This window comes from Wolffia australiana, chromosome 10 (genome assembly GCF_029677425.1).
Source record: "Wolffia australiana isolate 7733 chromosome 10, ASM2967742v1".
Lineage (NCBI taxonomy): Eukaryota > Viridiplantae > Streptophyta > Magnoliopsida > Alismatales > Araceae > Wolffia > Wolffia australiana.
This window is the reverse complement of record NC_135844.1, coordinates 11,275,613-11,290,833: the sequence shown is the minus strand read 5'-3', so window position 1 is coordinate 11,290,833 and position 15,221 is coordinate 11,275,613. Positions and strand designations below refer to the sequence as shown.

Genomic DNA, 15,221 nt, shown 5'->3' with positions numbered 1-15,221 from the left:
GATTAAAAATAATGATTTTGATATGTATTTTCTGTCCATTTTAAATTTTCAAAAATTCCATCATGGCCATCATCCGTGACAGTCGTTTCGTCACATCACGCGTCCAGGGCACGCCGTCACCGTCGCGTTCCTGTCACGACCACTTCGTCATCCATCATCGTCACCATCACGGACCCCTATAACTGTCAACGTCACCATCACATCATCCGTCACGTGTCCCTCACGATGACATGTGACATGACAGATGACACATGCTGATCCCTAATATAAATGACCAATGCATGATTAGAGTGAGAAAAAGGTAATATGATCTAGAATGGAGCTCATGGTACGAAGATAAGACAAATGAAACACATTCATTGATATAGATTGAGACACTCGAGAATAAATATAACATACATCTGGTGGTGGATACCCAAATATCTGCAATGATTGTTTAAATCAGAGATGAAGATGTCAAATTGTCGCTTGTACCCCATGTTGCTTGTTAGTGAGATTTGCGAACTTCATTAAAGTATATCTGGATTTGAATGAAATAGGGTGAGAGAGAAAGAGAGATATTTAGAGAGAGATAGAGAGATACACAGAGAGAGAGAGGGAGAGAGAGAAAGAGAGAGAGGGAGAGAGAGGAAGAGAGGAGAGAGAGAGGAGAGAGATAGAGAGAGAGGGAGAGAGAGATACATAGAGAGATACACAGAGGGAGAGAGATAGAGAGAGAGGGAGGAGAGAGAGGAGAGAGAGGAGAGAGAGATACAGAGAGAGATACACAGAGGGAGAGAGATAGAGAGAGAGGGAGGAGAGAGAGGAGAGAGAGGAGAGAGATAGAGAGAGAGGGAGAGAGAGAAATAGAGAGATAGAGAGAGAGATAGAGAGAGAGAGATAGAGAGGGAGAGAGAGAGAGGGGGAGAGAGAGAGAGGGGGAGAGAGAGACAGAGAGGTGACGAGTGAGACAGATGCGACGGATCTTCTCAAAACCCAAATACCCAATGATGTGTGATGGGAGGTGAGATACACGAAGAACTATACACATCACAGTTTAGTCGGTTTCCGACTTGGAGTTGGAGCAGTACTCTGTCAAGGCGCTGAATTATACTGTCCATTACTGCAGTCTGCTACGTTCGAAGCCTAATCCTTGATCTGAGAAGCAGAGAACAGGAGAAAGAATCAATCTTTTCTGCCCATTCCTTCGATTCCACTTTGAATCGGACCGTCGGTAGAACAACATGATAGTCTGGTCCGGATCTGCCACGGCGGCGAGCCCATTTATCAATCTACGCCGCTCGTTCAATGCCGAGAGCTTGTCTTCCTCGCCGAAGAAGAACTTCGTCTTCGTCGTCAATCCAATGGGTACCCATCTCCTTCCCCTACCCTGTTTTTTAGGGTTTGTTGTGTTGCTCTAATGGATTGGCGCAGGCGCTAATGGGAAAACCGGGCAAGATTGGAAGAAGCTCCAGCCGTATTTAAGGCTCAAGCTCGGAAATGATTACGATGTGAGCCCCCTTTCCTTGGTTTAGATGATCTTCAGTTTAATTGGAAATTGTTCGGTAATCTTTGAATTTCTCTCGTTGGGGTTTCCCCATTTTTAGATTTTTTCGTCATGGTAAACATGGCCTTATGCTATAATTGTATTTGTCGTGGTTTAATTATTTTTTGTTTGGCATACTTGGTTGCAGGCTGCTAATCTTTAAATTCTGTTTCGACCTTCTATTTTTTGGGTTTCAATTGTATATGCATGTGGCTTCTACTTTGCTTCCGTTCCTTTTGTAGTTTTCAAGGCTGAGGACGAATTTTTCAGTGTCATTATCATCCGCACTGGTCATCATCATCATCATCAGCGTCGTCATCGTTCTCATCATCAATTGTTCATAGTTGCGATGACAATGGCCAGTCTTCATCGTCATCATCATCTATAACTGTGGACGAATGACACATGCGATTAAGACTTGACATTGTCATCATATCATCTTAGCATGGGCAAATGACGAAGAGTAAAACAAGTTCATCACCGTCATCGTCATCCACACAGATCGTCACTGTCGCTCTTTTGCTGCCAGGATGACCAATGAGGAGTCATCATCACCATTATCATCAATATCCCTGATGAATGATGAGAATAGTGGGGCCAAATGATGATGACAATAACAAAAGAGTCCTTGTATGCAAATTAATTAAATTCTGTTTATTTAAAAAAAAAACAAAAGAGTCCTTGTCATCCAGACAGATATTTGTCAATCGTCTACGACTAGGATATCATTGTCGAGTCATCATCATCATTGTCATTCCTACCTGCAGAGAAATGATGAAGACGATCATAACTCATTTTTTATCATCATCATCATCTTAGAGCAGAAGAATGGTATTTTCGAAGAGAAAAACTGACAAATGATGGAGACAGTAAGGAATTCATCATCATTTGTCATCTGCACAGATCATCAGCGTAATCGCCTCTCATCTGAGCTGATGACTGGTCATCATCTACATCCATAGCCGCACAAGAATAACAAAGATGACAATGATCAGTCATTGTCATCATCCTCTCCTCGTGGTCATCGAGGTCGCCAAACCCTATCCATAAGCATATCATTACTGTATCCTTGAGGGGTTTTCCTTTGGTTTTTACTTGAACTTTGATGCTTATATTTTGATTTGGTTGAAAATTTTATCAACTCCCGTCAGACCCTATTTTTTAACAAACTTACCATCCTAGGTAGTCGAGTAAATTTTGATTAGAGTTTTCTTTTGCGGAATGGCTTCAGTGTCTCTGGAGTTCAACGCTCTGATAGATTCATTGAAGGAAATGAGATGTAGTGGCATAGATGACTTGCAGTTTCTTTGCACTTGGTGAACGTTTGATCATGATGTGATTCTGGCAGATCACAATTTCAATGAATCTGATGACATTGGCCATATATTTTTTTTAAATCATAATATTGGGAACCTCATTGACCGAAAACAACTCTATAATGAACATAGTTGCAATAATTATAACATCTCATAAAATAGTTTTACCATATTCTGTTTTAAAAATAAGAAACGGGCTACTGGCTCCTCAAAAGCCAGGGACGACAAAATATTATTTTCACAATTTTTCATTTTATTGCTGGGCTGGATAATCGCATCATTTCATATTCCGAGACCACCCACCGTTTAAGAATCAGCGAAATTAGTTATTCCCAGACAATCTACCATTTCTGGTCTTTTGTCATGAAACTAATATTTAGACGCGATCTGGAAGAATATTATTTCGAGAATCAGTCTGAAACCTTATTTACCCCTTGTGATTGTTTTCTTCTGTTATCTCCCGTTTCTGGATTGGCTGAGTTCATCATATTTTCCCTTGCTTCGCAGTTATCTGAATTTTTCACGACAGGGCCTTGTCAGGCTTCTGAGATAACAAGGAAGGCAAGTGACATATTCTATTTCTTAACAATTTTTATCGACCTCAATTTATTATAATGTGACTCCCTCAGTGTTTAGATTCTTAAAGTCTTTATAATTTCAAAAATTTAATTGGATATAGCTCAGGCAATTAGAGATGGAGCAGATGCTGTGATTGCTGTTGGGGGCGATGGAACCCTCAATGAGGTGAAACCATTTTCTTTGTCTTCGATTATATTGGTGCACTTTTTTTCCCTCTTTATGCTAGCCAAGATTGTCGGCTTACGAACCATTGTTTTTTTCCTTAAATGATTTAAGGCGATCACCCGAGTAAACGGTAACCACCCAAAGGTACAGGTGAAGAGAGCTAAAGCTCCCCTCTTACATGGTCAAACCCCTCCCTTATCTGTTTACACCTCGAGGGAACCATGATGCCATGAGGCTAATAGAGTTCCAACTAACTCAAGAAACGAATTCTTGAAAAAGAAAGAATTTACTCACAACGAGAGTTGCAGAAATGACAACTCTTCAGACGGAGAGGAAAATCTTCAGACCTGTAGCGCCGTCTTGAACTCTCCAGCCGGATGCAGCTTGAGCTCAGCAACGCCTCCCGATTTTTAAGCTCTTCCCCAAATGACCAATCTCCCCTCCCTTCCTGAGGGGTCTTCTTCACATAGGAGCAAGCAGTCCTTGCTCCTAACCCGGCAGTTAGCTCCTAACTTGGGTAGTTACGATCTTGGACTATATTGACTCCACACGTGTGGACCCAAGTGCAGTCCCACATGCAGATTCATTCACATTATCTTCTCTCTGTCCTCCTCCTTTCTTCTTCCTTTTATACGTAATCCAAGGTATCTGTTAGAGGTTGCCGTTGTAGAAGAAGAATTTCGAAAGGGAGAAACAACAATCCAACGCAAAAGAAAAAAACACCAAGTTCACGCAAGACGGACTGCGATTCCAGGTCCTCCCTCTCCAGAGGGGTCCTCCTTACAAAATACTTTTTCCGTGTCCTAACTCAGGGTTTCCCCTCCTTTATATTAGGTGCACCCCCTTGTCGCTTCAGCTTCCTACGCGAGTAGTGAAGCGACACGGGGTTTCCTAACAGTATCGTAACAGAGGCCCATTGTAATTTATTAGTTGTCAGCTAAGTATTTTGGTTTATACTTTAATGGTGCACCTCAAATATAATTTTGTCCATTTGTAATTTTAAGGCGGTGGAGCTGCATCATGGAAGAAAAAATGAATCACCTATTTCTTTGTAGGATTTATGTCTTAAGGACAGCTGGAAAATACCTCTTATCTGTTCGACATTTCCGTTTTATTTTATTTTCTAGACTACATTGATATCTTTTAATAGCGCCTCTGAAATCTTTTTGTACATCTCACCAACTCAGCCTCAATAACTCATCTAAATAACATTACCTACTATCTATTAGATGTCCGACGTGTTAAGGAATTTCTTTATTTCAAAAAGAAATTTCAAGTATTTCTTACGGCATAATTTCCTGTACTTTTATATTATCCTTGCCATTTTTTATCTACTATTTATCTTCCGTTTGGATTATTTATATGAAATATTCAGGTAATCCCTCGGTATAACTCACCTTGTCTTCTATAGCACTAGCTAATATCTAACTTAAAAGGCAGGTACTGAACGGCTTTTTTGAAGAAGGGAAGCCTGTCTCTGCGTATGGCCCAGAAACCGGTTGTTCAACTGCACTTGGTGTCAGTAATTATAATCTCTCAATTCCATGTTTATAAGTTATCTTTTTTTCTTTGAGAAAATTGTACGTTCGCTATCTAATTGACTACCGATGTTGCTTTTGTTCAGCTTGTTCCTATGGGTACGGGCTCTGATTTCATTCGAACTTTTGGCTGGTAAGTAAATAATTTCTTTTGAAATTTCGGATTATCCATCTTTATTTTATAACCAAATTTTCTTGGTTGTCCATCTCAGGGGCAGTGACCCATGTGAAGCTGTGGACAGGATTGCCAGAGGTACATAATTAGCTTTTTGTACGTCGCAACTCTATGATTTTCTTGCTTTTCTTTGGAATTAGGTGCAGCTTTTTTGAATATGGATTTAAGACCCTTTTAAATCGGGGAAACGATCACAACCATTAATTGGACCTATAAGGTTATATTTACACCTGAACTCATCAGTGCGTACATTGAGTGAAGGTTTTATTTGTTTCCTGAGAGCTTGATTCCTTTACGCTGGTGGTTCTCCATCATTTTACTCTCTTCCTATCTCCGACTGTAGCATCTCTCGAGTCCTCTGCAATTTTGGTATATCTCCATCAAGGATCGTAGAGAAAACATAGTCCGCATGCAAAGATGGATAATCGTTAATATTTTTGAGGATGCTATATCAATCTGGAAGCTCTTTATTGTGTTACTTTAGCTTAGGCTGTGCTATGTAATGGGTTAGAAAAGGGTATAACGGATGATAGAATCCCTCGAAGGACTTTTCAAGGGATGCTCAAAGAGGCATCTGACAGGCCCATTTTGCTCTCAGAGTGGGAAGCAGTTATTTCCCTTGATTTCATGATAGCATAATAATACAGCCCCATGAGATCAAAGGTTATTTTGCTTATTCTATCCTTTATCTTGGTTTTTCCCTCTAAATTGATGTAGCCCTCCCTTGGGGAGGACAGACAAGAAGTTATTGCTTTGAAGTTGTTCCCGTCTCCCCCCCTCTTGGTGATGGTTCTTCCTGCTGCTTACCTCCTAGAGCTAACGTCCATCCTGGCTGCCCCTACCTCCGTCGATTATCTTTCTAGCAATCTCCCCCTTCCGCTGAGGTCATTATAACAATCTTATGATAAGAACCTTGATGTTGGTTCATATCAAGGAAGAGGAGATAGAGGGGAAGGGTAGATATTCTCAAGGTGGATGAGTAGAATGGGAAAGATGGGAAGAGAGGTTGAATCGAGGAGACAGGGGTGGACTGGGGATGAGCTGCCTGAAGACATGGTGAAGGATTGACAAGCACATGGACAGGGATTTTAGAAGTCTAGGAGAGAACTGATCTGCGTGGGGGGTAGGGATCAGACTGGAGGGAAGCTAACTATAAATCCGGTGAGGCAATTGTGGGCCTGGGGATCCCTAGATGGCCGAGGGGGCAGGACTACGACAGAGAGGATCTAGGCAGTAAGCCAAGCGGCTGATCTTACTTTGATTCTTGACTGCCACCCGAAAGGTAGGGCCACAATTATTTACAGAGAAAGACAGCAATCTAACCTGAAACACCAAATGACTAAAATGCCCCTAATGGGACAAAATGCCAAAGATACCCTTGGCGGTATAGGATCGTATCATCTTACCACCATTCCTCGCCTTCTCGACCTTCCCAAAAAAGAACCCAGGTTCTTCTCACATAATACTCATTGATGTACCTAAACTGATGAGGGAGGATGTTATTGGCTCCACGTTCTCTCTTGCCTCTTTTGTTCCTTTCTTTCCTCTTCCTTCTTGTTCTCTGATAGATTCCCCCTTGGGAACCAATCAGCAAGATTAGCTTTCCGTAGTAGGCATTGTGATACGGGCCAACCTCAGACTTACCAGAGGACCAAGCATCGTCGGGCAACCAAGAACTAATTGGTGGACGGAATAGGCTATAAATAACTCACCGGGGGAAGCCGGAAGGGTATCTTGAAATTCCGTTGCAGAAGCTGCGGCCTGGAGAGCAGGAGCTGCCCGATCCAGAGGGAGGGATTGTCGCATCGGACTTTCCCTAGTTCGATCTTTCTTTCCATTTCCATCTAGCCGCTCTTAATTCTACTATTTCTCTTCCTTCTCTTGAATTCTACAACTGGATGCTGATTTCTCTGAAGTTGATTGTTGAAATCCTTGAGCATTTCGCTATCATACGACTTGTCGAGGGTTGGAGTCGTATCACTGGTATCAGAGCCAGGTTCTGCAACAGTTGTATGATAGTGAAATGCTCAAGGATTTGAACAATCAACTTCTGAGAAATCAGCATCCAGTTGTAGAATTCAAGAGAAGGAAGAGAAATAGTAGAATTAAGAGCGGCTAGATGGAAATGGAAAGAAAGATCGAACTAGGGAAAATCCGATGCGACAATCCCCCCTCTGGATCGGGCAGCTCCTGCTCTCCAGGCCGCAGCTTCTGCAACGGAATTTCAAGATACCCTTCCGGCTTCCCCCGGTGAGTTATTTATAGCCTATTCCGTCCACCAATTAGTTCTTGGTTGCCCGACGATGCTTGGTCCTCTGGTAAGTCTGAGGTAGACCCGTGTCTCATTGCTTTTTCAGGGTGTATGTATTTATTGGTTTTATTCAGTAGGCTACTTGAGATCTATTACTCACATATTTTTGTCCCTATACATTTGAACGTGTCAGAGTTTGTCATTATAACTCACATATTTTAGTATTGGCCCAAATAGGTTTTAGTTTATTTAAATCTTAATCTTCTATTTTCAGTATCTGATCTGGTATCTAATTAAAAACGAGGGCGAAAGCCGTAAACTCTTAACTCTATACCCTTAAAACCTAATCCCTGGACCCTCATCCTTGAGCACATCAGTCGAGCCATTTTTACTTGCTTCATTATTTCATCATTGCTGATCGCAAGAACTAAGTTCATGGGACCGTTTCATACTGATATAACCTTTGTAATCTTATTGGAATTCGCAAATTGATAATAGACATATCCCAAAAAAGGTAAGTCTTCAGAGGTAATGTATTCTATTTCTAATAAGCTACCAAGCTGTACTGTCGACTATACACTACCCTGCTACAATTTTACTTCTGTTCAATATTATTTTAACGCAGCTCCAGAGGAAATTTTCAAATTTTTATTCAGGGAAAAGATCAAAAATTGATGTTGGCGTTGTAACTGGGTGTAGTGGAGGTCCTCGTTATTTCGTAAATGTTTCTGCTATTCACCTGTATGTTTCTTTCGAATACCCAAAACCATTGATCTTGGAATCATCTTTTCTCAGAAAAAAATTATGATGTATTTTCGTCATAAAAATCTGTAGGAGCGCAAAGTCTACATTTTATTCATCAAAATACAAAAGATTGGGGAGTCTATGTTATGTTTTTGGGGCCTTTCAAGCTTTTATTGGTCACAAAAATCTTACCTTCAGGATCAAGGTCAGCTTGCGGAGACTACCCTGCACAAGGGGATAATAGAAAGAATCGATAATTTTCTACTTTTATTTATATTTTCAGGTTGATGATGATGATTGGGAAATTCTTGAGAAAACCACCACAATATGCATCGGAAATGCTAAATATTATGGTGGAGGTATAAAGATTACACCAAACGCTAGTCCTATGAGTGGAGATCTTCAGGTGAATTCGTCTTTTAGTAATATTAGCAGATAAGAGTTTTCCTTCCAAGTGTAGCATTCTTTCCCTTAATGGGCCAGAAGAAAGAGCAAAACTGATTAAGAAAAAAGGAACAAAAATATATGTCATCCAATACTTTAAATTAAAGGAAAATAAATTTATTCAACGCCTGTTTCATAAAATATCGTTAAAATAATTTTTTTGCTGAATGAGACAGGTTGTAATCTTTCAAAACTTTGAATGGTATGATTTCGTTGCAAAGTTGCCCAAGCTCTACGTTGGATCTCATCTTTCTGAAAAAGGTGTATCCGTAAAGAGGTAATTCTTATTTTCTAATATATTTTCCCTGCTCCGAGCGTTCTAGTACATTTCTGTCTGCTATGACCGTTCTGATAGATTTGTCCCCTCGTGTTAAAATTTTGCATGCTTTTGCTTGGAACGGCAAGAAAATCAAATAACAGATATTCACCCCGGAGTTTGGCTGTAATTGATAGTATTTCCCCATCTTTGGCGGTTCTGAATTTTCGATTTTAACATACGATTATTTTGTTCTCTGAAGGATCCAGAGCTTCACTAGAGAAATATTTATATTTACAATTTACTAGAAATCTACCCTCAAAATTCTTGGAGTTTACCATTTCCTTGTATTATGATATAAATTTATATATTCAATTTTTTTTCTGCTTTTAGTCCAAATCATACGCTCTTACTTCCGGTGGGAAGAAATATTAAAGAACTGAAATTTACTTACCCCCGATTCCTGCTTCGATCGACTAATTACCTCGTCCTTTCCTTTTTTCCTTTAATTTTCAAGTTTTAGGTACCCTCTGTTCATTGAAATATGACTCTTTTTTTCATTAGAAAAAGGTTTTCTATTATTAATTTATTGAAACATACCTTCTAATATTTTGACATTTTTACACATTTCCTTTCCGATCAGTGTCCAGAGCATAGAAATTGAAACTATGGACCAGAGCGATGAAATCTACGTCGAATGCGACGGGGACTGCATCGGCTTCCTGCCCAGGAAATTCTCCCTCCTTCCCAGATCTGTAGAGATGTTTCTATGATCCAGCTTATATTTTTATTTACTAATTTTGAGCTCGCATTTTTTCACCTGACCCTGAATTCATGTTAGTCAACGCTTCTTGGAGTTTCAATTGTTCACTCCGCACTGATTTTGTGTTAAAATCAATGAAGAGAGCAGGCAAAGATCATAGCTTTCATGACAAGTTGATGGAATGAAACAAAATTTACTTTTAATTTTTTTCATTTTCACCTGACCCTGAATTTATGTTAGTCAACGCTTCTTGGAGTTTCAATTGTTCACTCCACTTAATGATTTTGTGTTAAAATCAATGAAGAGAGCAGGCAAAGATCATAGCTTTCATGGCAAGTTGATGGAATGAAACAAAATTTACTTTTAATTTTTTCATTTTTAGCGGCCGAAAGTCCGAGTCTGCCGGCGCGGCTGGCTTTCCTCTTCGGTGAGCTTGATGATGGTGTAGGCGGCGGCGCCGACGACGGCGCCGGCAGGCGGGGCGAGAAGGTAAATCCACAGATGGTCGAAATTGCCGGTGGCGATGGCAGGGCCCAAAGTCCTTACTGGGTTCATCGATGCTCCGGTTGATGGCCTATATAGTTTTTTTGGGGGGGTTTAATTGCATTATTGACAGGTTGTGTTGACTGAGAAAAGCCAACATGAGAGAGATAAGAGAGAGGGATAGAGAGAGAAAGTAGAGAGAGATGCAGTGAGAGGGGAGAGAGATGCAGGGAGAGGGAGGGAGGGAGGGAGAGGGAGATGCAGAGAGAGACATATGCAGGGAGAGGGAGAGATAGAGATGCAGCGAGAGGGAGGGAGAGAGAGAGAGTGGGGAGAGAGAGAGAGGATGGGAGAGAGAGAGAGGGTGGGAGAGACGGGGGGGGGGAGGGAGAGGGAGAGAGGGAGAGAGGGAGAGAGAGGAAGGGAGGGAGGGAGAGAGAGACAGAGAGGGAGAGAGAGAGGAGGGAGAGAGGGAGAGAGAGGAAAGAGAGAGAGAGAGAGAGAGAGAGAGAGAGAGAGAGAGGAGAGAGAGAGGAGGAGAGGGAGAGAGAGAGGAAGAGAGGGGAGAGAGAGAGGGAGAGAGAGAGGGAGAGAGGGAGAGAGAGAGGGAGAGAGAGAGGAAGAGAGGGAGAGAGGGAGAGAGGGAGAGAGGGAGAGAGAAAGAGGGAGAGAGAGAGGGAGAGAGGGAGAGAGAGAGATTACCCGGCCACTAGAACGTCTAATGCAACGGTTCCGCCGATGGCTATGCCTGCCAGTTCTCCCACCTGGCAGCAGGAGCATCATGACAATACTTTTGGTAGTGAGAGATTGTATTCATAGATAGACAGGTAGATAGAGAGATAGATAGATAGATAGATTGATAGATAGATAGACAGATTGATAGATAGATATATAGATAGATAGAGAACCTTTGGGAGATGATGGGAGCGATTAGATCAGTCGATGAGTGTAAGATACTGTGAGTGTCACAAAAAGGGTAGAGAGAGAAGATAGCGAAGGAGAGAGCTGAGCAATAGAGATGAAGAAGTCAGAATGCGGAGAATAACAACATGTTAAAGAGGAGCGACAGGCAAAGAGATAAGTGAAAGCAAAATCGAAGGTAGAGCATATTACTTAGAACTAGATAATTCTATATAGATGAATTATATCTATGGAGACCGAGAGAGGGAGAGATCAGGGGAGAGAGATCATGAGATAGAGTAAGATGAGGAGTGAGAGAGAAAGATCAGGAGAGAGAGATCATGAGATAGAGAAAGATGAGGAGTGAGAGAGAAAGATCAGGAGAGAGAGATCATGAGATAGAGAAAGATCAGGAGAGAGAGATCATGAGATAGAGAAAGATGAGGAGAGAGATCAGAATGGGGAGAGAAAGATCAGGAGAGAGAGATCAGGAGAGAGACAGAGAGAAATATGAGGACAGAGAGAAGTATGAGGAGAGAGAGATCAAGAGAAAGACAGAGAAAGATGAGGAAAGAGAAGTATGAGGAGAGAGAGACAGAGAGAAGAGGAGAGAGAGATCAAGAGAAAGACAGAAAGATGAGGAGAGAGAAGTATGAGGAGAGAGAGAGATATCAGGAGAAAGACAGAGAGAAAGATGAGGAAAGAGAAGTATGAGGAGAGAGAGACAGAGAGAAGAGGAGAGAGAGATCAAGAGAAAGACAGAAAGATGAGGAGAGAGAAGTATGAGGAGAGAGAGAGATATCAGGAGAAAGACAGAGAGAAAGATGAGGAAAAAAATATCTGGAGAAGGATAGAGAAAAATATGAGGAGAGAGAGATATCAGGAGAGAGACAGAGAGAAATATGAGGAGAGAAATATCAGGAGAAGGATAGAGAGAAATATGAGGAGAGAGACATTGAGAAGAGAGCGAGAGATGAGGAGAGAGATCAGGAGAGAGAAAGATGAAGAGAGAGAGATCACGAGAGCGAGATCATGAGAGAGAAAGATGAGGAGAGAGAGATCAGGAGAGAGAAAGATGAAGAGAGAGGGATCATGAGACAGAAAGAGGAGGAGAGAGAGATCAGGAAAGAGAAAGATGAGAAGAGAGAGATCATGAGAGAGAAAGATGAGAAGAGAGAGATCATGAGAGAGAGAGAGACCGCTCTGGTGTCGGTGGCAACAGCAGTGATCACAAACATAAGGAAGAAGGTGACTAAAAACTCCAGCAAGAACGCGTCCGCACTGTCGATACTCGGCGTGGTCACCCCCCCCGATTGAAAAGGCTGAAACACACGCTTCAGCGCAAACGCCGCGCTGATTGCACCGCTCACTTGAGCGGCGAGGTAAACAGGAACCTTGCACAACCAAACAACCACACGATAAATCATCAAACCAAAGTTTTCGCTACATTTTTATCAAGTTTTCTTCCTGGGTCCATGGAAAATATGGCGTCGAAACCATGAACCTCGCACAACCAAAAGACCAGACAATAAATCATCGGACCAAAGTTTTCGCTACATTTTTATCAAGTCTTCTTTCTGGGTCCAAAGAAAAAACGGCGACGAAAGCAGAAACCTCGCACAACCAAAACAACAAGACAAGAAATCGCCAAACCAAAGTTTTCGCTACATTTTTATTAAAATTATCTTACCTGGGTCCAAAGAAAAAATGGCGATGAAAGCAGGAACCTCGCACAACCAAAACAGACAATAAATCATCAGACCAAAGTTTTCCCTACATCTTTATTAAAATTATCTACCTGGGCCCAAAGAAAAAATGGCGATGAAAGCAGGAACCTCTCACAACCAAAAAAACAGACAATAAATCATCAGACCAAAGTTTTCCCTACATCTTTATTTAAAATTATCTACCTGGGCCCAAAGAAAAAATGGCGACAAAAGCAAGAACCTCGCACAACCAAAACAACAAGGGAAAAAATCACCAAACAAACTTTTCGCTACATTTTTATTAAAATTATTTACCTCGGTCCTAAAAAAAAATGGCGATGAAAGCAAGAACCTCGCACAACCAAAACAACAAGGCAAAAAATCACCAAACCAAAACTTTCGCTACATTTTTATCAAGTTTTCTTCCTGGGTCCTAAGAAAAAATGGAGATGAAAGCATGAACCTCGCACAACAGACAACCAGACAATAAATCATCAAACCAAAATTTTCGCTACATTTATATCAAATCTTCTTCCTGGGTCCAAAGAAAATATGGCGACGACAGCAGGAACCTCGCACAACCAAAACAACAAGGCAGAAAATCACCAAACCAAAGTTTTTGCTACATTTTTATTCAAAATTATTTACCTGGATCCAAGGAAAATGCCGAAAGATAGCGAAGGCAAGCGTCACAGAAGGGTTCAAGTGCGCGCCAGAGATGTGCCCAGTGGAGAGGACGGCTATCATAACGGCGAGCCCCGCCGCTGCAGCACTGCCGAGAAGGCCTTCGACCCCTTCGTACTTCTGGTTGACGATCGGCGCTGCTGCTCCGCCGAAGACGATGATGAACGTTCCCACCAGCTCTGCCGTAAACTGGAAATGCAAATTAATCTTGATAAAATTAAGCTGCATGATTCATGCTCGTCTCTCGCTCGTTCTTGTAAAAACTATTGCTGAAGCAGAGAGGAAAGCAGGAATGATGATGGGTTTGTAAACATCAGTTAATAAATGGGTTTTTATGATTAAACGGATGGGTTTGTAAATATCAGTAAACAAATGGATTTGTAGAATTGAACAGATGGGTTTGCAAATAGAAGTAGAGAAATGGGTTTGTAGAATGGAACATATTGGTCTGTAAATATAAGTAAATAAACGTGCCTGTAGAATTAAATAGCGGTAAATTGATGGATCTGTACAATTTGAAAGATGGGTTTGTAAATATGAGTAAATTGATGGGTTTGTAGAATTGAACCGATGGGTTTGTAAATATCAGTTAACAAATACGTTTGTAGAATTAAACAAATGGGTTTGTAAATATCAGTAAATAAATGCGTTTGTAGAATTAAAGAGATGGGTTTGTAAATATCAGTAGATAAATGCGTTTGTAGAATTAAACAGATGGGTTTGTAAATGTCGGTGAATCGGTGGGTTTGTATAATTAAAGAGATGGAAAGATACACAAGTAGTTGTACGGTCAGATGTATAGGAAGGTGGGGGTTAGCTAGTGTGATAAACATTTTTTTGTGGAGATAAAGATATATTGGTACCCAGTTTGAAATCTAGATGGAGGAATTCGATCAAAAACATGATAGATAGATAAACAAAAACTAAACTCATATGAAATAGGTTGATAAATTCGAGCTTATATATAGACAAATAAAAAAGATGGATGGATGAACGAACAGATATCTAGATAGATGATAGATACTTAGATATACATCTTGATAGACAGATATATAAATCGATAGATGATAATATATACATCTGATGGATGGGTAGAGAGGCAGGAAGAAAGATAAATAGATAGTTAAATTGATAGATAGATAGGCAGAGGGATAATAGATAGATAGAGAGAAAGATTGATGGATAAACGGAGGGCGAATTAGAGTTCCAAAAAGAGGTTTTGCATGGTTACCTTCTTTCTTAATGAAATATCAACTATTTTGAAGTCTGAGAATTTGGAGTTGAAACTAAATGAAGGGTTGATCCTGCCCGGAGCAGAGATCTGCAGGTTGAGATTTCCTTCTCTTTCCGGGGAGTGAGTCACCATGCCTGTAACAAAGCTATGGGCGTGAGGCGTTCCCTCTCTACTCTTTTCCTCCGATCTCTCTCTTTCTTCGTTAGTCATACCTACTGTCGAGGGCGTGAAGGGAGCAAAACGTGATCTAGCTTCAAGCAATGAAGGCTCAAGACAAAGAATATACTAGGAATATTCTACCGTTGACCTTATCCATCGAAGCCGATGAGAGCTACATTTCTTAAGAGAGAAAAAATATTTCCAGAAGATGAAGAAACCCATCTATAAAAACTTTGGATTTGAAGATCATTGTTTGAAAATGACGGAGATGATGTCCAGGGCTGCCCCTTCGGCGCCGT

At 41.0% G+C, this 15,221-nt stretch overlaps 2 protein-coding genes across 2 annotated transcripts; one reads left to right on the top strand and one right to left on the bottom strand.

The window, feature by feature from the left end:
- Positions 1-941: 941 nt before the first annotated feature.
- On the top strand, positions 942-9,871 carry LCBK2 (Diacylglycerol kinase family protein). The gene is made up of 12 exons (XM_078581728.1): positions 942-1,347; positions 1,414-1,490; positions 3,349-3,402; positions 3,526-3,585; positions 5,026-5,103; positions 5,210-5,256; positions 5,336-5,376; positions 8,206-8,290; positions 8,384-8,498; positions 8,577-8,699; positions 8,914-9,014; positions 9,637-9,871. The coding sequence occupies exons 1-12, from the start codon at positions 1,224-1,226 to the stop codon at positions 9,764-9,766; spliced, it is 1,035 nt and encodes a 344-aa protein (XP_078437854.1). The 5' UTR covers positions 942-1,223; the 3' UTR covers positions 9,767-9,871.
- Positions 9,872-9,986: 115 nt separating this feature from the next.
- On the bottom strand, positions 9,987-15,005 carry LOC144708418 (putative aquaporin NIP5-1). Its single transcript, XM_078581729.1, has 5 exons — positions 14,761-15,005; positions 13,494-13,718; positions 12,339-12,533; positions 10,942-11,003; positions 9,987-10,330 (listed from the first exon to the last, which is right to left on the bottom strand). Exons 1-5 carry the CDS (start codon positions 14,971-14,973, stop codon positions 10,135-10,137), a joined length of 891 nt encoding a protein of 296 aa, XP_078437855.1. The 5' UTR covers positions 14,974-15,005; the 3' UTR covers positions 9,987-10,134.
- Positions 15,006-15,221: the final 216 nt, after the last annotated feature.

Excerpts from the sequence above, each read along its gene's own strand:
- LCBK2 (XM_078581728.1), top strand. The coding sequence starts at position 1,224 with ATGATAGTCTGGTCCGGATCTGCCACGGCGGCGAGCCCATTTATCAAT. Across the intron at positions 5,257-5,335 it reads TTCATTCGAACTTTTGGCTG|GGGCAGTGACCCATGTGAAG; the intron begins GTAAGTAAATAA and ends TGTCCATCTCAG. Across the intron at positions 8,291-8,383 it reads AATGTTTCTGCTATTCACCT|GAGCGCAAAGTCTACATTTT; the intron begins GTATGTTTCTTT and ends AAAAATCTGTAG.
- LOC144708418 (XM_078581729.1), bottom strand. The coding sequence starts at position 14,973 with ATGACTAACGAAGAAAGAGAGAGATCGGAGGAAAAGAGTAGAGAGGGA. Across the intron at positions 12,534-13,493 it reads GGCATTTTCCTTGGATCCAG|GTTCCTGTTTACCTCGCCGC; the intron begins GTAAATAATTTT and ends TGGTTGTGCAAG. Across the intron at positions 11,004-12,338 it reads TTGCCACCGACACCAGAGCG|GTGGGAGAACTGGCAGGCAT; the intron begins GTCTCTCTCTCT and ends TCCTGCTGCCAG.